The 24,116-nt window shown below is 43.1% G+C and overlaps 1 protein-coding gene across 6 annotated transcripts in view; it reads right to left on the bottom strand.

The window, feature by feature from the left end:
* Positions 1 to 24,116, bottom strand: part of reln (reelin) — a 91,790-nt gene that overhangs the window by 62,727 nt on the left and 4,947 nt on the right. For all 6 annotated transcript variants that reach the window (XM_034204865.1, XM_034204863.1, XM_034204864.1 and 3 more), the window contains exon 2: positions 7,256 to 7,363. In XM_034204865.1, the coding sequence (XP_034060756.1) occupies positions 7,256 to 7,363 (108 nt within the window). The remainder of the gene's footprint in view (positions 1 to 7,255; positions 7,364 to 24,116) is intronic.

The following is a 24,116-nucleotide window of genomic DNA, read 5'->3' on the forward strand; positions in this document are numbered from 1 at the left end:
TTAATTAATCTGATTTGACTTGTGCTCATTTCTAGCACCCACGTGCCTGCTCCCCACCCGTCAATGCAGCAAACAAACAAACTGTTGAGGTCTGTGGCCTCGCAGGCTCTTCCCTGACACACATGTTGAGCATGAGGGATAGAGACCAGGGGCGACAGGTGAGGACCAAGTGGAAGCCTAGGGAAAGCAAGGCATGGTGTCTGTGCTGCGTGTATGTGTGTATTTACAGTGTGTGTAACTAAATGTGTTTATGGAGGAGGCTGGAGCTGAGCCTGGTCTGACAGAGAAGTGCTGGGAGGCAGTGAACTAATCACAGCAACAGCCTGGCTCTCGTAAGGAGGGCGATCACAGAGAAGGTCATCAACTATTTCCGCTGCCAAAATATGGGTCATGTTGGATCTGGGTAAGTTGTTCATAGATAACTTGTATGAATGTAGAAAAAATGGGCCAGGCAGTGGAGCATTCCTGTTGATCTCTGAGGCTTTCAGAGTGTGTGGGGCCAGATCCAGGAAGGGCCCTACAGGGAGGAACCCACGGAACCTCTAAGCTTCCTCATTTCACAGAGTCAGAGAGAGCACTTCCACTTTTTCTAATACTCTCTGCAAGGGAACTTTAAAAATGAATAGACCTCAGAGTGCAGCCTGGATGGCGTGCACTTTGTGAAATCACTTTCTCGCAGTTTGCACACCAAACCCACAGATGCCCACACAATGTGGAGGTAAAAGGAGTTCTATATCACAACACAACAGAGATGCATTTCAAAGTCAGCCTGCCTCTTTGTTGAAATGATGCAAACCCACTAGTGTTCACAGAAATGTGTCAAACTGAGCAGTCTTTGAGTCAAAGCTCTAGCTAGTTTTATTCTATCTTTATTTCTCTCTCCTCTCTCAATCTCTCTGGCATGTAACCAACCTCTCTGCATGGTAGAAAATAACATTGCTCTGCTCAAGAGAGACCACACATGGGAGAAAAGCCTACGCCTGCTGCTCTCTCCTGCAGGATAAAAAAATAAAAAATATCTCACACCACTTTGAAATCTCTATCACAGTCAGTCCAGCTCCTGCCTGCTCTCCCGGTCACCCTGAACCTTTATTTACCATACATTTGGATTCAAAGAAAGAAAAAAGCACTCAAATGCTCAGCATGTGCTACAAATACATGGTGTACACACTTACAGACACACAAATGCATGAGAGAAAGGCACACACTACTGAACACCAGATACAAATGTAAGCACACATAGGGAAGCTGTGGGAGTTCAAAGGAGGGACTATGTTTTCCCCAGAGAGCTAGTGTACACTAAGTGAACCTATATTCCCAGCAGCAGTGCTCCAGTAGCTCTACTGTACCAACACACCTGAGATGCACAACCTACACTGTTGGGATGTATGGCTAGATGTAACACTAGTGCCCTAGTCCAGAGTCTGCTGTGGGTTTGGCTTTGAATTCATAATGGATTACGCTGTTTGAATTCTTTGAAGGTGCAGTTGCTTTTTGCTTCCGGGCATGAAAGAGGCTACATGACTTGATGCATAATCACCCAATCATTCCTTTGGATTCTGAGAGCACCCAAATGTTTAGCCACCTGTTAGCAGTATCAAGGAATTGAAGATTGAAGCAGGAGGACGTGCCGGGCATTGTGAGGGAGAGAACAGAGGCTCAGTCTGGGCACAAGGTTTTGGGAAAGTCCTGTGCCAGCAGAGCAGGGAGATTTACAGCGAGTCGACCCGGCCGATCTCCGGTCGGATCTAACACTGTGCCGCAGAGAACACAAATCACCTCCCATACATAACCCTGCCCATGACAACTCATTTCATCTTCTGCACTAATGAATTCATCATCAGGAGGGATCTGCCTTCGGGTGCCTCAGCCCTGAGCAGAGAAGGAGTAATGGCTTAGATAAGTCATCATCATTATCAACATCATCATCACCAGCACCACCTTTCCTCTGTTCGGCCCACGGTGCAGGAGCAACCGTTTGGGACTGTGTGACGTCCTTAACGGAGAACTTTGGCAGTGTCCAAGGTTATCACAAGGTTGGATGTCAGAGCAAATGTGTCACAGATATGTGGGAATCAGCATGATTGTGAGAATGGAATTTGAATGTGTTGTGGTATGAGTGGATAAATCGGCGTGTGTGAGAGCTTTTATGGCAGCAAGCAAGTGTATATATGTGTGTGTGTATGTGTGTGTGTGTGCATGAAGGAGTCTAAGCGGCGCAGTCAGGGAGCTGTCAGCAAAGAGCCAGGGAGAAGGTTGATCACAGGGCTGCGGTGCGTTTGAAGTCTCCCAGGGACTGACAGCTTCTCACCCCATGGGAACCCTTTCCCTCGCCCCTTCTCTTCTCCCTGCACCACCCTTTCTCTATATCATTCCTCTTTATCTTCCATCTCTCCCTACACTATTTCTTTCTCCTCATCACATTGAAGGAAGGAGTATGCGGAAGCACACTGCGGCTCTCCTGGGACTGTTGGTAGCTCCCAAAACAAGGCTTTGTTCAGACGGCATCACACCTGTGAGTGTGTCTCTGTAAATACTGACATGATGAGCTGCCATCTCTCACAGTCTGACATTCTGGCTGACATTCAATCTGGCTTGGTGGCAGGAGGGCACAGACAGCCGACCTTCAGCCTTAAGATGGATGAGTATAGGGATGTCAGGATTTGAATGCATAATTGTGCATAATGGGAAAAAAAGGAAGAACATTCATGATTGTGTATTACCATATGTTTCTGTTTCTGCATGAATCCTGTTAAATGTACATAGTATGATTACACTCTTGGCTGCACACCCTCCTCCACAGGTCAAGGTGCAGCGGGATCTCATCTCTAATCGGGCTGTGTTAGCATGAGCCCATCCGTCATGGGGACAGAGTGTCGGCTGGATGTCCCTGTCACTAAGCTGTCCTTTTTGTCACACCGCCAGATCCATCATACAGTATCGAGATGGGGACTGATCCTTGCTAGCAGAAGAGAACCACCCCGAAAAAATACATACAAATATGCAAATGAATGACAAAATAAACATCAGCCTGCAAACGAGCCATCCATCAATGACCAGTTTCTCAGCAGCTCAGCATTGGCACAGCAACACCAATCAGCCCCTCCGTCAGAGGCAGTGATGGAACGCCTTCCTCTCAACTTCTCTCCCTCCGTCCCCCTCCTTACTGTATATCATTCACATACTGTCTCCTTTTCATCGGTCCCTCTTTGCCATTTTTCATGCAAACTTTCTACAATTTTCTCCCTTCACTCTCAACTCACATTCATTCCCTTAATCTCAAACACTTTGTCAGCACCATGTTGGCATTTTTTGCACCACCATTTCCCCTCTCCTGTCTATTTAACTCTCTCCTTCCTTTGACTTCCTAAACTCCATAATTGAACTCGTAAAATATCTGGAAGAATTTATAATGAATGAACTACTAGATAATGCAATGGGAAACATTTAGCCATGAGCAGAGCAAAACAAATCAGAAGACATTTGACATTTATTTCCATAAAAGACCTGGCCTGTGGGGTTCAATAAATCACCTCATCCTTTGCGACGTACACCAGCAAGCAGTTCATATGTAGACCCTAACCACATAAATCAAAGTTATGTCAATGTGCAAAATAAATCATAAAATCTTTGTAAACGCCAGAATAAGGCTGTTTGTGTTCCTTCTAGAAAGCCAAGGGGCTGGAATGGAAAAAAAGAGCTCCTAATGGAAAGTGAAAGGGAGGAAAAACACAAATCATGAGTTTGAATTCAGCTGGATAAGTCCTGATGCATGTTCCTTATCTGGCACACACACACACACACACACACCACACACACACACACACACACACACACACACACACACACACACACACACACACACACACACACACACACACACACACCACACACACACACACACACACACACACACACACACACACATTAATGTTTTACTGTAAATCATGATGCAAAGGTCTGAACAATACGTTTGTCAAACTATACTACACAATATAATACAATTGAATCACCCTATACACTCTACTTAGTTCATTAAATGAATATTGTGAGTGAATGAATCCCATAATAACATTTTGAGTCTATCGTATCCCTTCACACTTTGAAACAGAATCATTGTTGCAGCTGTGCCTCAGCCAGACTGGTTCACCTGGCACCTTATGGACTATGGACACACTTTTTAAAACCACAACCAATTTTCACTCCTGTGTTCTGTCTCTCTGAAGTCGTCCTAGCTCTCAGAAATAACATTGTTTTTAGCTCCAATTTGTCTGATTCTGCACTAGCCACAGCAAAACAATCAGAGCATCATAAAGGTTTGTGGCGAGTCCCCCCGGCGACTGGTGGTGGATCCCCTGCCTTCAGGCCACCGGAGCTCAGCCCAGAAGCCGTAGAAATGACATTCCTCAGACTACCATGATTGCCACCCCAATTGCTCCATTACACTTTAGCTAATTCAACAGTGAGTGGGTGTTTTGACGACGCAGTAAAAAGTCAGTCCCTCAAAGCTTCACATATTTTATTACTAATGTTATGTGAAATGCATTGTTATGCAGAGGGAGTGGAAGCAAATACAAATACAATCTCCTCACTCTGGTGTGTGTGTGTGTGTGTGTGTGTGTGTGTGTGTGTGGTGTGTGTGTGTGTGTGTTGTGTGTGGTTGTGTGTGTGTGTGTGTGTGTGTGTGTGTGTGTGTGTGTGTGTGTGTGTGTGTGTGTGTGTGTGTGTGTGTGTGTGTGTGTGTGTGTGGTGTGTGTAAATGTTTCTACATTAATGAATAATAAAACGTAAAAATAAAACAAAAAAGACAAAGAAAGAGGAGGACCACTGATAGTGTGTGTGTGTATTGGCATGCGGTCATGCACTGGTTTTTATTAGTTTTCTATAAAAAAGCAATGATGGGTGACACAAAAGGCCGAGGGGAATTCTCTGTATGCCTGCTGCAACAGCTCTGACCCACACTAACCACTAGACATCCCCACACATAGTGCACAAACACCAAACTCTCCGTCTCCACAGTGCACTTCCTACAAAAACCACAAACCATTCATGCTCATTATGTCCATCTTTGTCTTTCTCTCAATTGAAATCCTCCAAGCATGAATGAACGATCTACTAGGGTCAGTTTCTTGTGATTTAAACAGCAAAAGCCCTCAGCTATCTTAAATTACCACAGATATCTCCCTGTGTGTGCGGTCCTGCTGTGGCAGTGCAGTGAGGTTTCATTATCCCCGCGCTGGAGTTCATGTTGATCCCGCACTGATACATCTGTCAGCCACATGTTAACTCAGCCAGCCGCCGCTCTGCCAGAGCGTGTGTATGTGAGTGAGGGTTGATGAGTATTTTGTTTATTTTATTTTATTTTGTGTATATACATGTTGGTTTCCGTGTGTATCTGTGTCCCCTGCATGCCTCCATCGAGGGGGATTAGAGGCACACCGCTTCTTAGACCCTACACACTAAAACCTGGCCTTGTAAAACTCCCGCTGGGACTTGTGTGACCCTCTTGTCCTCACAGATCTTTTAATATTTTTGGACAACAATGGACATCAAGCAGTGTCTCGTTCCATTATTGTTCCAGTGCATTATCTTCAAAGCATTTTCCTCAAACATTGGGTCTCTTATGCACAGAGCTGTCACTGGGGTTCCATGAGCTCATTGATGAAACTCCCTCTTATTCTCTCTCTTGGAGCATCCCTCTCCAGCCCTCCCAAAGCTGAAGAGCCTCCCCAGATGTGACCCCCTGCCATGGACAGTGATCAGCAGAAAAGCCAGGCTGCGTACATGTAGGTCTCTTGTGAAAATCCTCATGATCTTGCGTGCAGAAATGAAATAAAGCAAAAGTCAACGTGTCATCTAGACAACAGTCCCACCATGGGCACTTAGAAGAGGACTTGAGCAGCAGTAAAGAATCACCTCTCTGTTTCTCCTTCATGACGACTCTGAGTATGTAACTCCATGGACTCCAGCAGCCAACACTGAGCGAGGATGCAGGAGAATCGGAGCAGAGAGACACAGAGCAGAGAGCTCTTCAGCTGAGGACAGGCTGAGTGACTGTCGCTGTGAAACCTGGACAGCACCGCTGCTTAGCAGATTACACATACTGTAGTGGAAGGCTTTGCAGACTTATTTAAACACACACCATGCAGAAACTCACAGTTCAACAAGCTGCTGCCTATCAGTCTGTGAAGGCTTTCTCATAAAAACTTTTCACATTAATAAGAGTGAAGCAAAGGTGACGCAATCCTTGGATTCCTCCCCAGCGCACAGGGCTGCCAAGAGTGGAGAGCTGCCCTGGCCGGGCTGAAGTCAGCGTCTAAAGAACAGTGGAGTTAGTCAGGATAAGTGAGCCCGCTGGGCAGCAGTTCTGGGCCAGCAGCCCCGCTCTCTAAGGACCTCTTTATGGCCGGTCCATCTCCCCAAGAGAGGCCCAACCCCTGCACACAGGGGCAACATCCGAAAACACTTAATCTGAGACAAAAACCCTCATCATACTGTACTTGTCAACACTGTTTTAAGACTAGATTTAAGTTGACATATAACAAACTGCTAGACTCGCTGAGGATTTAAAAGAAAAAAGGCTGATAAGGGTAAGCAAACTGTAATATGACAACACAAATACTAGCATATCATGAGGAGTTTACCTTTGTTGTAGCAAAACAACAATAATCTAAAGACAAATCCAAATCCTTAATAGTTTGTGAAAACCAATATCCGTGGATAACTTCTTACTATTGCAATGACACAGTATACAACCGAATGCAATGCAACTGTATCTGCAGCTCAACATCTGACCAGCTGACCTGTTGATCATAAATATTCTCTGCCTTGTTATTTGAAGTTGGGTTTTGTCTCCCAGAGGCCTCACATACTTGTGCTGCTTTGTTCTGCAATGTCCTTTCCTCATCTTATATTCAGTATTCTGTTTTTCTTCTCTCAAGCATCAATGAAAACGAATTTGGCCAAACCCATAGTCACATCATCCCCACTCCTCATCCATCACAGCCTGTCACAACAGGAGTGGGGAAGTGGTCTCATGCTCGTTCTGGGAACGGATGTGGATAACTGAGCTGGGTCGTGCTCACTGTAATACTCCTTAGTCCCAGCACTAAGATACTATTTAGATTATCTGAGAGTTTGTTTGTGCTAACATGCAAGCTGAGTTGAGGATTTCATTAAAGGCTTGTATTGGCACGAGTAGGATGCATGAGGAAACCATTGAAAAAGTCGACAATGGAATCTGATGAAGACTCACCAAAGCCGAAGGCCGCTGGAGCCGGGATGGGAGCGGACTGGACCGGTGTGGAGGTGTAGAGGCCGGTCACCAGCAGGCCGTCGAAGGACACACTGGTGGAGATGGTTACTGTTGAGACAGAACAAATAAGATATTTAACATTGTTGTCAAGCTTTGAAACAGTTTGTTATGTCACAAATGTAAATTATGAGATATAATACATAATATAACATATTTTCACAAGTTTTCATAACTCGCAAGAATATAAATAAACGTTAATGTTTCCATTAAAAGGTGACAAAGATGTCAAAGTTAGTTTCACAAAGACTGCATTATTAATCAACGTTTTATCAAAATCACAAATGAAAATTAAGCGCAATATTTGGCAAAATATGTGAAAATATAATTCTGAATTCAGTATTGTGGTGCTGCAGAAAAGTCTAGTGTTCTACAGACTTATGATCATTTCATGTATTTTTCAATAATGATGTGAATAATTGTTCAAAATGTATCGTTCCTTCAAATCATATATCAATTGCAGTATCAGTCAGAAATAATCACAATTAGTTATTTTTTCTAAATTGTGCAGCACTAATGTTCACACTTTGTTTGCAAGCAACACAAATAATTAGTGGGTGTGACGAACATGCATGTGGACAGGAAGTGTGGAAGTGTATTCACATCTCCCTGACGCCCTGCTGCTAATGAGCAAAGAGCTCAGGTGTTACCACATGTAAATATAAAGTGACCATTAACTGGGACGCCAATGAGACCAAACGCCCTGCAGGAGGAGAGGAAAGCGTACAGATGGGCAAGCAGGTGTTAAAGCACAAGCAACAATGTCACACTCACACACATAGGAGCCTGCTAAATGAAGGCTTGATTCAATTTGAAAGTCAAACAAACCATTATAATTAAATCACTGTTTGTCACACGGCTCTTGAAAGTAATCTAACTAATCCTGAACAAATCACAGTGCTTTAATTGAAGCCTGTCCCTATTGACAACCATATAAGGAGAGAATGATGAGCTAATTGGCTGTAACCCTGATACTCTTGCTTAGCCTCTATTCATCACAGGTCATTGTAAACAACAGCAGAGCAGAAAACTGCCAGAGGTCTATTACACAGCTGTACAGATTCACAGCTTAGTGTATCCGGCAGCAAGTTAACTATCGATCTACCCTGTAAACAAAGGCCCTGAGTGACGGGACCACAGAGCCAGCTACATCACTGGAGGAAGGAGCTCAGCCACTGCTTCCAGCCAGACAGATCAGAGCATAGGGGAACTGTCTGTGGCTCAAAGGAAAACACACTCCCATAAAAATACACTTTTACACTTTGGGGAAAACAATCCTTTTGCATGGGGGAAACATGAAGGCATTGTTATTTCCTGACCCTGGAATCCCCCTGCTTTTGGGTGAAAGTGGATGGGGAAAGGAGGAGACACCCGCGGCATTGGTGTGTTTTTGTGTAGGAATAGCAAAATGTCGGTCTGGTTCTTAAGGCGTTCATTATTTTGGGCTTTGTGTGTTTCAATGTTGGAAGAGCAGAGTGTGTGGCCCACTGCCTGTCTGTCTGGGTGACTCCATTAACACGCTCTCGCATTGGCGCCCAGCATTTATGTGTGTGAATGTGTGTGTTCTGCATGTTTCTGTGTATATTGGAAGTGCTACACCCCGTCTTAAGAGCATGGTTCAGCTCTCTGCTCCTGTCCCGCCTCTCATCCATATCAAAACCTCAATAATTCATCCCTCCGGTCTCCTTATCATATCCAGACATGTCCTTTTCTCTTCTCCTGTCGTGTTTTTTTTTTACAAAGAAACCAAGCTTTGGCATTAATTCTGTTTTTACATGCTATTTGCAACAACACATACTACAGTAAATGACACACTTGTTAGGCTGCTCTGTTTGAATATTTTTTTAAGACCACATTACGATCCAAGAATATGGTTCACACTTGATTTCATACTGTATATAGTCTATGTCTTTGTTTCAATCACCTACTGGAAACCTGAAAATGAATTAAACCTGTTAACAGAATATTGTACTATCTCAAAATAACGATTTTACAAAGACTCAATTATTTGCAAATATTTCTCTTTGGTATAAATATCTCTGTGTGAGCAACAAGTCATTTCTCTGTATTCCTGTTTTCTTGTCAGCACTGCCAAATTATATCAGCATGTACAGCGTGTTCAAAAAGCTCTATTGTGCAAAAGACGGATATTTTGCTTGGCAACAGAAACATTATCATATTCAATCCATGTTGCTCAGTGCACCTCTCACACTACAATACCAACAGAATGCAGGCCTTTCCATTCAAACAAGCAATTATCATGTTCATGCTGAGCATACATCTCCTCTTTTATGCAATTGTTGCTTCCCAGAATACATTATCTATTCAACACATCCATCCCAGAGTGTGGTAGGACAGGTTATCAGTGTTTACATGATGTTGTATTGATCCAAGGCCATGGCATGATGCTGTATTTAATGGAGTAATGGACTGGATTTAATGCATTAAGTTGAACCGGGCTTCACTAGCCTCAGTACATACAATACGCTAATTTCTGCATTTCCACTGACATGCATCACCAAGGTTACACACACTCCATTACTCTGCACAGACACTTGCATATGGGCTACACACACACACTTTTTCCTGCCTTCATAATCTATTTTCTCTACCCACCGCTTACACCTTTCTCCCAGCAGTGGTAAAAAAAATGCTCTCTCCTGCACTTTCCCCCATCTACACCCTTCTCATGCATTCTCTGCTCCCTCACAGTGGTGTGCTTGCACTCCGTTTGATGTGGAACTTGATGGGGAGAAAGAGTGAAAGGGGAGGCAAAGCGTGGGGTACAAGGTTACAATCGAAAAACACGAGCAGGGGTGAAGAGGGATGAAGAGATAGGTAGTAGTGGAGTGGCCCGCAGAGAGCAGCGCTACCTGATCAATACAAATCCAAGATCTAAATTATTTAGACTGGCCTCTAACGCCCCCTCCCTTCATTGCCTGTGGAACGCAACAGACGGATGAGCCAATCAGATGAGATTAGATCCAATCACCTGTGGGGCTACTTTTCACACACATGAGGATGTACAGACACACACACACACACACACACACACACACACCACACACACCACACACACACACACACACCACACACACACACACACACACCACACACACCACACACACATATCTAAGGAAGAGGCTGGCGGCCTTTGATGGTAGCCTTTAAAATTCTTGTCCATACTTCATTTCCTTCTGAGTACTGTTCACTTCGCCAAGGGGGATGAAAGCCATGAGGAGAGAATGTGGGTGAACTTTATTACCAACGCTCGTTCTACACATTAGCAGGTTCTGTGTGTGTGAGCTTCCGCATGGTTAGTTCATACAGTATATAAACACACCGGGTGTTACACTAGATCATTTTCCAAACATCTGGAGTGAATTTCAGGCTTTTTCTGCAATAAGACTTAAAAGACACTAATACTTTAACTATGAATCATGGAGTGTGGTAAAAACATGCATGACAATCCATTGCAAATAATAGGGGACTTTTATAAACTATAATTGTATGAGTCAGTATGAGAAATATTGATAATGCAGATTCTGAGGTTTAAGAAAAAAATGCACAATTCCAAACAAATATACTTAAAATATATTATGCCATGTTAACTCTGTTTGTGTGATTGCAAGGGTTAGTATTGGGGGATGGGTTGGGGCGGGGGCAGAGTAACATGTGGAGGTTGCAGCTGTTCCTGATGTGTTGAAGACCCAGAGCTCTAGAGGAGTCAGGTGCACCTACAGGCGCCTTTTTTCTCCCTCCCTCCCACTTCACAACTCCCCATCAGGACCTCTCCATGCTCCTGGACAAGTCTGCTGTCTGTAGTGCGCCTGACTCAGTTCTTCCAAAAGCGCTCATTACACTATATGCATAGCACTCACACACGCACACTCTCATACTTTATACTTGAACACACTATAGAGCACATCCCCTGGCCCGAAGCCGGCATGTAATATTGATGATGCGATGTGGTATGCCTCATTACAGACACACACAACCGTGCTCCTACTCAACTATTGATGGGCCTGGGGCTTTCTTCACTTCTGTGGATCCACCAGGAGTAATGTTAAGGCACAAAGTAACAGCGCACTACACAACGCAACAAAACACACACGCTTTGCTTACAAGTCTTTCAGCGCTCAAGCACACACACACACACACAGAATACAGACAGCAACGACTAATCAGTAATGGAAAATTAATCTTCTGTGACAATCTATCGAGCAAAAATAAGATCACAAATAATTGCCAGTTGATTGCAATGCCTATATTTCCATTTATGTTTATTTATGTGCACAACAGCATGCTACTTTTTTTGTACCAACAAATCTTGGCTTGATTTTGTTTGTTCAATTTTTCCGCCATATTTTCTACAGCTTTGCATTCCCTCATTCTAAACACTGCAAAAGCATCCTTAACATGGTACAAACAAGGTTCTGTTTGTTTTGGTAGGGGTTTTAAACTAATCCAAAAACAGATGTGCTGTTGCATTTAGAAATGAGAACACCTGAGGTAGATAGGAAATCTGTTTTTTTTCTGGTTGTATCTTTATTTATTTACATGCACAGAGCAGCCATGATTAAAACACGGTTTCAGACAATTTTCTTGAAAAGAAAGCAGGTTTATTAAACCGTGAGAAAAGACTAGAGTGTATGCTGGGTTAGCAATAATATTAGGCACATACAAATAAGGCTGAGTGGCATCCTAAAAGCATTGATAATGTCTCCTTCAGGTAAACCAAAGCAGGGTCTGCGTGTGGTAGGCAACACTTGGAGGCATGTGTTCATTCTTAGAAAACAGCATGGTGAGGAGCAAAACTGGAGCTGGACAGGAAGCTCTGAGAGAAGACAAGATTTACATCTCAGTCTTGTCCACTTGCATTTAATACCACTTATTTAAAATGCCCCAAGACTAACACAAATCATGGTTACACAAGGAGGTTGAAAAGACAACATTTGCCAGACCTCACTTATAGAGAGTAAAGAAAATATTGTCATCTGTCAAAGCATGAAGTAGTAGTAGCCACATAGCTAGGCAAATCCTTCAAAATGCTGTATTCTAACAGAAAATATTATCAATGAAATACCCTTTTTTGTCCTCCAGTGAACCAGGAGGGTGCTCTTTTGGTTTCCAAAAGGGTGGAGGTTTTCCTGGCAAAGGTCTGGTCAAAGATAGCCGACCATCTGACCCATATCCCACTGGCAGACTCACGTGCCCCAGAGAGGCCCAGGAAATGGAGGCCAGACCATGGGGAAGCTATATGTCCATCTGTTTCTGTGGCCATGCCAGTGTCGGGGTGCCATTTCACTCTGAGCTTCCTGAAATGGTTCAAACTGTCAGTCACCTGAGCATGACACCGTGAAGGATATACCTCTATGTCCTCTGATAAGGAGGGGAAAGACTGATCCTTTAAACTTAACACGAGTTAAAGAGGATGAAGACAAACTGAATCTCAAAAGGTATGAATGTCTGTCTACAGTTTCAGAAGATTGAGTGGGAAGTGTGTTTCTACACATATATGTGTCATGTGGTGTTTCAGTCAGGTCTTAAAGGCATCATTCCATTGCGTAACCTCCTGGCACCATCCTGGCCTGCTGGCACTGCCATCTGCTGCTGTGAAGCACTCCATCTCAGACACTGAGCTTCTACAGGTCTTCGCAACAGCAACATCTCTAAAAAATGGTTGCATGAATGCAATGAATCTCTTGGGAACAATTACAGATCCTTTCATGATCACTGCCAAAGATCATAATGTGTAAATAATGTGTTCTTGTACTGAGTCCAGTTTTGTTAAAGTTATTCTCCGAGGAGGGAGTTGAAGCCTTCAAGCCTCCCTAACTTGGCTTCACAGGAGTGAAGAGGCAGTTCTGTCACAAACATCCTGTTCCTCACGCATAATCTCCTTCAGACTCACACTTCATTGAGCTGCTCTCATACCATTCAATGTATGTGTGTGTCTGTTTGCATTCATATTAGCCTGTGTGTCACATACTTGAAAACAAGCAGGCAGAGGTGTCTCCAGAGAATATTAGAGGATAAACATAACTTAATATCTGGGTTAGAACCATTTGCAAATGTTCTGTCAGTTATATATGCTGCACACAATGTACTAGTATGCTATTTTTCTCAGAAATGTAGCAAGAAGTGGACATTTGATTTACAAGCAACACCACTGGAAAGGCTCTTTCACTGATGAACAACTCCAAATCAGGGATGTGCTAGAAAAACTGTGACAACTCAAAGGCTTTTCTCTTTACCTGTAAGTGGCTTTGATAGAAAGTCATCTCTCTGGGCTTTCAACATTATTCATCGGTTCATTGTACAGAGACCTCAAACAGCCCCCACATCCTATCAAAGTTCAGATCCCTGCTGTGAGAATTTAAATAGGTTTCGACAAGTTCAGGGTCTGTTATATGGATCTCATCTTCATCAATGTTGATAGAAGGGAAAAAAGGGTAGTAAATATGTACTGTACACATGAGACTAAAGCCAATTTGGTAAGAAAATAACCATGACTTGAAGCAACAAGCAACCACATCCTGAATTATTACTCAGAGATGAACTAGATAATATTTATTAGATTTACCAAACATTCAGCATAAAGGGAATATCAATCAGCATAATTGGTGGTTGCTGTAAAGGGTTACATTGTAATAAGGTTCAGGAACACTGTCATTCTTTCCCTCTGTTGCCTAATGGCTGCCAGGACTGGAGAGTGAGCTGTCCTTATGATCAACACCATGTGTTCTGCAGACACAGAAAAGGCTTCAGCCATACAGCCATGACAAGCAAAGCATGTACCTCAACCTACCAGAGCCATACGCAACATGCTTAATCACAATTACAAGACAAAGTGTTTAACATTAGAACATAAACCACTTTAATGTGAAGCTACGCAGGTTACTGAGATGAGACACTGAATACGGCTTCCCCTTGCAGGGAAAATCAAAGGAATGTAGGAAAACATTAAAAGCCCAGTCAGCCTCAACAACTGGGGAAAGGCCCAAACCACAACTCCTCACAGGACAGACACACACACACACACACAACACACCACACACCACACACACACACACACACACACACACACACACACACACACACACACACACACAACACACACACACACACACACCACACACACACAACACACACACACACACACACACACACACACACTCACACACACACACACACACACACACACACACACACACACACACACACTTAATATCAATTTAAATCTATTCTGCTAGCTTAAGACAGACACTACACACATCCATCAACATGTGTTAAGAGAAACGTCTTATCACACGCACTTGCACAGAAAGACAATAAAACACAGAGCCAACCGGCAGGCCAGCTGTGAAAGTACACACAGACCAAATGCAGACATTGGATATGGACCGGCACTGTTGCATAACTCCCTTTCAATCTCACCTTCTCCATCGGGAGCTGCCCTGATAGGAAACAGGAAGGAGGTAATGAGTGTCAACCACAAGCTATATAACCTGTCTGGCTGCTGTGTCCCACTCAGGGACGCCAGGCTACTTAGCCTACACGACCTTCACCCCCTCCCCACAGCTGGTCTGTCCCGACCGCCATGAACAGCCCACCCCGACCTTCTCCACAGCTGTAGAGCCATGACCGGAAGGCATCTGTCACAGCCAGGCCTTGAGACTTGAGACCAGGAAAAGGATGAGGGACAAAGGTCTATGTCAACCAGAGTGACCCCCTGTCAGTCCAGTTTGACCAACCTGGCCATAGAAGTCACATCCTTTGAACAACCACTCGATACCTACAAACCTTCAGTAAAAAAGCTCGCAGAGGGGGGATTGGTATACCTTATCATAATAACAAAACTGCAGAACAATTATTTCAACAATCTTAGAGACAATCCTGAAACTAACCTGATAACTGGAGTTCTTCAGCACAATGGCCAAGATCAATCCAATATCCATTGTATCCAATATCTTATATGAAACTGAGCACCAAATCTCTGTCATTAGATCTCTGTTCTTACCAGTGTGCATGTTATTAAGTCAATAAAATACGCAAAGTGATAGATAAAATGAAGGAAGTAAGATACAACTTTTAAGTACATGATAAATCGAAAAGCAGCATCATTTGGTTCTAAACACACAGAAGATGTCTGTCTTCATTCCTTTACTACCATTATCATGCAAAAATAATGCCATTACATTTAACTAACCATCCAGCAATGGTGCCGTTTTAATATACAAATGTTTTGTTGTAAACCAAATATGCTGTTTAATAGCATTTCAACTCGTCAAAACCATGGATACATGTGCCGCCCCTTCAGAGATAAAATGTTTACAGTACAGGAGTACTCACCTGTACAGGGGTCAAAATATAGAGGGAATCTAGTCTATCATTGTTTAGTTGAAATAGGCTGTTTTTGATGGTATACAACATGAACCTTTCCCCACATACAAGGAGACGAATAGACCAAACTTAATAAATGTCAATATCTTGGAGCTACTCAGTCATGTTTTATTAAAATGACTCACAGCGCTTCTTTTGAATCATTTCCAACTGAGATGAAATAGCCCCAAAAGTTAATACTTTAATGTCATAGTGTACTGTACTAAGAAATGCAATATATAAAAAACAGTTTTTTTTCTTTGCTGAAATTCCATCCCTGTATTTCCAACATTGTATATTCCAGGCTCACTCAGGTTTACGAGATGAAAGAGAATAGGCGAGTGAGTTAGCGCCAGGTGCACCTGCCCTCCTCTTAGCCATCCACACGCGCTGACACTTCAAACTGTAGTTTTTATCAGAGAACCAAACCTGGACTTTTGAACTGTTTCAGCCTCATGAAAAAAAGTAAAAGACATGGTGCTCACTTTACGTTAGACTGTGATTGTTAATAGTGTTAAAAAAACAAGAGTCCTTACACGCAGCTTGGATGGACTTTGAAATAATATTTTTTACATTCTTACGAGTCTTTGAAAGTGCTATGGTTTCACTTGGATATTGCTACCACCAAAATAATGGAAATGAGCAATTAAAATAAAAATATATCTTTGTTTTTTACTTATAAACACACATTTTGTCTGCAAATGAGTCCATCTACATGTGCCTGTAGCATAAAGGCATCTGCTCCTAGCTTTAAATGCCTGCTGCCCAGAAACATCTGGACTCATCTATCTTTTTGTAAAATCAAACAGCTGCTCTCCCTTGCGCCTACTACTGTATGCAGACAATTATATACTGAATGTGCACTTACACAGAGCAAAACGCAGACTCAAGATGTGTGAAGTAGCAGTCCTTACTAATTCCCAGAATACCAGATATGATGGCTCTAATATGAATAACTGAGCCGTCACTTTACACAGGGGGAACATTTACATCCACACTCTGTCTGTCCTTTCAGCAACTCTTCACACCCTCTTTCCTGCTTGAAAAACATTTTCATTAAAACATCACTTATTAAACAGAAGACTATAGATAGACTTTATACTATGACCCATCAATAAAGCAGGTACAATTTAGGACATAACTGTTTTTTTGTTTGGAATTTATTTTACAGATCTTGTTTTTCCTTCATTCACATTGTCATATAACAAGTATTGTCAGTAGGTCAACTTATGCAAAAAGTAATAGTTATAGTAAAAACTATTGTGATGTCAAATATCCCTAATCCATTGAATATAAATGAGCCATAAGTCTTGTTGTCGGTCTGATTGAGTTTTCTACAGAAAAACGATACTGGTCTCTCACTGATCCTAAAAATATGCAATTGAACAAAGATGTTATTGAAAGGCAACATGATAAATGTTGTTCAGCGAGTACATTTGAATTCAGTGCTCAGTCTTGAAGCAATAATACGAGTTTGGCAAATTCCTTAAAGAGCTGAAAGACGTCCTGGGAGCTGAAAAGGAAGGCAGGATATTGTGCCTCACTTTTTTGCTCTCCGCTCCCTGCTCTTTCTTGGCGTGAAAATGACAGATTATGGCCAACTAAGTGAAAAACAAAAAAACTAACTGACATTAGTCAAAGTCTGAAGTGCCTCCATTGCTTTTGAGTATAAATGTTTGGCTGGAAGGGGAGTGACACAGTGGTGTGGAGGGGGGGGGCGTCATAGAGCAGAGGGGAAAGATTGATTTCTAATTAACAAGCTGGTTGCAGTAATGAAAGACTAGATGGGCTCTACTGGCAGTGGATCAATGGGGAGCGTTCCCTTGACATCCAGTCTTAATCACACCGGCTCAGCTTGGTAATAATGCACTCATTGCTGTAATTAACACTGTCACGCTCCCTCCATCACCCCTCTCTCATCCCCACCTCTTTACTGTCTTAACCTCTACCTCAGACCTCTGCTTACACTCCATAGAAAGGATAACTCACTAACTCTGTCATTCTGTATCCTCTGCTTTCCAGACAAAGTCACGTGCGCACCAAAACAAAGACATTTCTTGCTTAAACCTTCAAAGCCTAAATCACAGTCAACTTCAACTGGCAACAAATGTTCCACTACCTTGTTAGAAGTATTCTACTTTGAGGTAAATGCTGAGGTGTGATTCGGCGCTTGCCTTATTTCATGTTCTTAGTCCCTGTATAATTAAGCATTGAGCTGCAAGCCACAAACAGGCATTCCCAGAAAGTAAGAAGGACAGAAATCAACCATGGACAGAGGAACACTGTACTTTACTTTGGACGGGAACAGGCAGCTTTCCTTGAATGCAGTGAGGCAGGAAGGAGAAGTCTCACTTCTTCAATCGCAATCACTCCCTGACAAGAAGACAATCAAACACCCGATCCACTGAGGTGTAAGACATGCTGCTCCTCTGGGTATTCCATGGTAGAAAAGGACATTTTTATATGTATTGATGACATGTGAAAGGTAAGCTTGCAGTTGAGAAGTCTTTCTGGTAAATCCTAAATGCAAGATTAAAGTTCTTATCTTTATTTGGTCTATTGGGAGTATCACTGTTGATGTTCTAATCCTGAGTCAGAGATGACACACAGACCTGTGGGGGCTGGAGGTATGAGGTTTGATACGTGGGATTTCAACACAGAGCATTAGGGGAATGAAATATTTTCAGGGGCCCTGTAAACACTAACCCCCTCACCCATGCTGTCACTTTCAGCGGCAGTATACGTGTGAGCTGGTGCATGTGCACGGATGTGTAATCTGCCTGTAACAGCCTGCCGTGTCTCTGTGGGCAGAGGGGCCTGGCTGTTTGAAGGAGGCTGGAGCTGAATGGGGGGTAAAGCCGGGGCTAATCCGCCTGTGCCACGCGCCGTGTGCCCAGCACCCAGCCAGTTGCACCATGCCGCCTCCTCTGTAGTGGGTCCATTGGAGTGCTACAAGGCCCTCTGAATGCTATCAGCACAGACGACACACTGCCCCCCCAAGCAGGGATTACAGCTTTCTCAATGAAGCCGCCAGGAGGAGGATCCAGAGCAAGAGGAGGAGAAGGAGGAGGAGGAGGTACACAATCCTCCAACAGGAGCTCCTTTCTCTAAAAGGAAGAGGCCATCGGCAAAGCTGACACGCTAATCAACAACGGCTGGGAAACCACCCCAGAGAACAACACGTCCAGCACGAAGGATGGGGAGGGGGGAAGAAAGGTTTCCAAAGGATCCATCACTTTTCAGAATCCGGCTTGGAGCCACTTGGTACTCCTTAAGGGGAATGAACACTGGCCCATTGTTGAGGGGTAGATTGGGGTGGGGACATTAGCATGAGTTTGCATAGACACATAAAGATCTTCATGTTATATGTAGACTTGGAGTTGGGGCTTTTTACGAAGAAAAAAACAACATTGTAATTATGTTTACAACCTGTTTGTAAATTAAAGTAAACATCAAAGAGGCAGAGGAAAGGAGGGGAACTGTAATGTGCCAATAAAAAATTGCTAAAGTAGACCTTAGAAGGGTGCTTCCCTTGTGTTTTCAATTGAAAAAATGTAGGCTGTAAACAAAGTGTGGTTAGGATTCATCCTCAATCCCTCAGGGTTAGAGTATGTTGTGTGGGCTCTGTGGGCTGGTGTTCTCTTACTTACTATGGCTTTCCTTTGGGAGTGAAAGGCTGAAATACAGAGTTCCTCATCAAACGTAACCTTTAACAACAATAGGAATGTGAGTAGGTAGCCAACAAATTGCAACCAAATGCTTTATGCTTTAGGCATGGAAACACTTTTTATGTCACCAAATGTGTGTGTGTTTTTTTGCTGCTGTTGTACCAGGAGTGCCAGTGGTGGGATTTGTGTTGGTGCTTCTGCTGTCTAAATAATCTCCAGACACCAGAAAGAAACACATGGGAATCACTGCAAGCAAGTACATACCGGGACAGCATTAGCCCAACATCGGCACGCCCCAGCTTTTATAATCAACAGAGACACTCCGAATCAGACAAACCCCCAAAAGGCAAGCACACACTCCAACATCCTGAAAATACTTACATCCACTCGTCTGCCCACTCATGACAGTCACTGAAAACACAACTCACATTTGCTTGTTAAGAGCTTTCTTGTTTTGGCTGGAAAATAAATGCACTGAGGAAATTAAAATAAAACATGAGTTTCTTGCAGCTTGCCCAGATCAGACAGGCACAGGCAAACACTGCCTCTGCCTGGCAGGGATCCACTCCCTGCCTTCATTTTTAATGTTTTCTACCACACCTGGCACCAGTCTGGCAAGGGCTAACAATATCACTATTATCTGAGGCGATTGTCCGTGCTCTGATTCAGTAAATCAATTTGCCACAAAAGTAGCGTATAGGTGGCATCTGAGCCATCTCAAGTAGAGCCGCTGCAGCTCACTGCCTCTTTATGAGGAAATACAAAGGCAGATCAAAAGTCTGCGTCACTGTACGTTTTCTGTAGCCTCATTACAATTTCCTAGGTTTGTAAAGTATGTTATAATAGCTAGATCATGTTCCTGTGAACACAACTTGACACAGCCATTTAGCACCTGACAGGAGGAAAATAGTAACCTCCTGTTCATGTCCCATTGTAACATTGGCACAATGAGTTGTAATAGCCCGCTGATCAGGACATTTGTGTTTAGCAAGCGTAACATCTGACCTGTCTCTATGTCATGATGGATCACCCACTAAGAACTGAGTGCTGTGTGCATGGCCAAGCATGCATGTGTGACAAAGGAAAGATTCCCAATGAATATCCATTCTCATTTCTCGCCCATCTGCTCCTTCATATAAAGGAAACTGGCATATCTCGGGGAATACAATGCTCTTTAAATGGTTCATCTTTCAATGTCCACAAAGACAGAACACCCAAACACACCCAGCAAGCCCATACAAACAGTAATACACTTGACACACTTCTCTCTACTCAGTGAAGTGACCTATTCAGGCAGAGCAGCAGGAGGCAGAGAGGCTGAAGAGCTGGGAAGCTAATGAATGCACAGGTTTGGACCAATGAAAGGGCTAGTGCTATCTGCGTGTTGCTTTTATTTTGCTCACAAGAGAGACTTAAACCATTAGCCCCTATCCCCTGTACTCGTTCCTCACTTTTACCTCGTTTTTCAGTGTCCCTGTTCCCCGAAACTGGATGTCTGCATGAAAACTAGGCTACTCTTTTGATGGTTCACTGACCAATGCTTGCTGCACCGTAAGAAATACTGAAGAGTTTTCTTGGTCTTTAAATAGATACAAAAGCATGAAAATGCCACAGTTAAGATCAACAGAGACACTAGACTGGTGGACAGGAAGAGTAGGAAACACCAGCCAAATCTAATCACTCCGCAGGAAAAGAGCTCCAAGCCAGGCAGCACTGACAAGAAGTGGTCAGAGGTCAGACGGCAGACCTATAAGGGTACCCTCAGAGGTTAAGTGCTGCAGAAGGCGATGATGACATCCGACGGGCTGCTCAAGTCACAGCAGATTGATGGCATTTTGGTATTTAATCTAAAGACAAGGACAAATGTGAGTTTGCAAAGACTTGGGATGGGCCCGGTGTTTCCATGATGTCTCACTGTGACTTTACTGATATGCCCTGGCGTATGGTAAGATAACATCTGCTTTCCTAAAGCCTTACCAGGATCCTCTGTCTGTGACCTTTGCTTCCAAATGACAACAACCTAGTCACAAAACAAAATCCCCCAATCACGACAAGTTATCAACTTTGCAAATAGATAATGGCCCTTTTCCCATTGCAAGACACATTGAGTTGTTTCTAGTGGTTGGCATGAGAGATGCTAAAGTAATTCACAATGTCTAATCTGATAAATTATCATGGGAAGAGCTGATGGTATTTTGTGGGGAGGAATTTATCTTCAAGTTCCCATTAAGAATGTCATTTGGTGCCAACGTCCAAATCTCCTTGAAATGTTGATTGTTTCTTGGGCCTCTTCAATCATTTGCACATGAAAAGGTCCATGGAAAAGGGACTGCTGTAGAGACCATTGACAGATTAGCAATGGCCATTTCAGCCTGTACCGCTAACTAGTTCTCTAAGCAGCTCGCTTGTTTTACGCTCTGTTTTTCAATTGTGGCACTGTGGTAGAGACACACTGCTGAAGCCCATTGAATATTGTTTGGCTTTCAACGGTATATAGGAACAATGAATATAGTGTGATGGAGAGCAACGCTGCCTACCTGAACCTGCATGTCTTAGCAGGGGCAAGTGTGAGTGGCTAATTCATTGCTTTACACCGACATCAACAAACCTGCATATAAAAACACAACAAAACTCCATATGCAAATACGTGCATTGTGAATACAAGCACTCATTTAGGGTTTTTACTACCATAAACATAAAATCGGCAGACTAACTGACACCAATCATAAACCCTACGATGTCAAAACAAACATGAATTTTGAATCTGTTGTCGTGATGAACTCAACTGTACATTACATCCACAAGTAATCAATATGTGCATATTCCTCGACACCCAAAGGCACTCAATCAATCTCCCTGGCCCATTTTCTGCTCATGCACCTCCATTTTTCCGGCAATTCTCTACTGACTTGCAGAGGACACAGCGCAGCAATATCATACCCTCCCCGATCTTTTCCACTGTGCTTTCTATCCGTATAATAATGCAGAACACAGTAGATTGATCTCCCCTTTGTTCATGATTTGAATCCAACGTGCTTTACTGGAAAGGCCATGTTTTCTGATACTAAAACAGCCCGTTTTGAAGAATTTGGCCTCTTCCTGTTCTCCCACTGCTGTGTCATCATCCCTTTTTGAACACTGTTTTTTATCTTGGAAAATGAACACGTAATATTTCCAAAGAAAAGGGACAAGAAAAACACAGGAAGGAATAACAGCAACCTATGATTGACTGTGTTTAGAAATGGTGTTCTGGGTCTTATGTTCTGATGTTGCTCTCTATAAACATGCTGCTGTACATCTCCCGTTCACATAGCAGTTAAAATATGTCAGAGAGAAAAAAATGCTTTGACATTTTTGTAATAAAGAACTTCCTGAGTGGAGCAAAAGTGGTTCAAAAAGCATGTTTGATTATTTAGAGCACAGACTCAAATCCCAGTGTGACCTTTCATCTTCTCGCTGCCCTCTCTCTTCTGTAAGATGAGGCTGTATGTGGGTAGTATGTGAGTGTGTGTGAGTGACACTTGGTCTCCATTTGTCTAGTACATAAAAGGTATTGACCCTTGAGTCTGAATGCAAGCACAGAAATCTTTTCATTTCCCCTCTTTCCGTTTCCCAGCAGTTCAAAGTGTCTCTACAGTATTTCTGTTTCCATTTTGTCCATGATGATCCTGCCAATACACCCACCCTCTCAAACATTTCACGTAGAGCAACGCAACCTCTCTCCCTGGTCATTTTATGAGGGGCCGTACAGGCCGTAATTCATACTGGTCCTCTCACGCACATACATTCTCCTTTTACATACATATATTTTCACTCTTACATACATACATTCTCCTTTTACATACATACATTTTCACTCTTACATACATACATTCTCCTTTTACATACATATATTTTCACTCTTACATACATACATTCTCCTTTTACATACATATATTTTATAATATATGCATGTCTGAAGAGAATATATCAGCGACGTGCAGTCAGGGGAGTCAGGGGAGGCAGAGCCTCACCTGTCATACATGGCCATACTACAATGTAACGGAAACACAACTAAAGAAAAACTAAATAGTAATAATAATAAAATGTCTCCACTGATCTGTGTTGTAAATGTGATTTATGTATGATTCCAATCGCTTTTTATAGTAAAAATCAGCAAATTTGCCGAGCTCCGCTACAACTACATGGGAGCGATGAGGAGTGAGGCAGGGACGAGCTCTGCCTCACGTAAGCCCACAGTAACTTGCTGGAGCGCGGGCACTAATTTAGCGCGGGCACTTATTTTGTGAGCGCGCTCAAGCCAGTTACTGTGTGGTAAGGTGAGGCACAGATGAGCTCTGCCTCACCTCAGAATGCGTCAACTCACAGAAACTGGCTGGAAAGCGGGCACTAAGCGCATGCCTGTTACCATCTCACTGTAGGTCACCAATGTAATGTTTGTAGATCCCTTTATTACATTTATCCTCGCCATCCATAGTCTCTAAATAACTTATTTCACGTATATGATATTTAGGCTCGCCGTACAACGGCAATGAAAAAAGCACTAGGGGAGGCAGCCATAACCTCTGCCGCACTGAAGGGGGCGCACGTGAGCCCACAGGTCCTTGTTGCTACTGTTATTCTACGCAGAGACGCGAACAACAAACTAGACTTTTGAAACTCGAGGAAGATAAGGAGGACTTTTACAAAAAAGTAATAGAGATTGTTGTCCAGAAGGATAGCATGGACTTCATCTTCAAGTCAAGGTAAGA

The sequence above is a fragment of the Gymnodraco acuticeps genome, unplaced genomic scaffold (genome assembly GCF_902827175.1).
Source record: "Gymnodraco acuticeps unplaced genomic scaffold, fGymAcu1.1, whole genome shotgun sequence".
NCBI lineage: Eukaryota > Metazoa > Chordata > Actinopteri > Perciformes > Bathydraconidae > Gymnodraco > Gymnodraco acuticeps.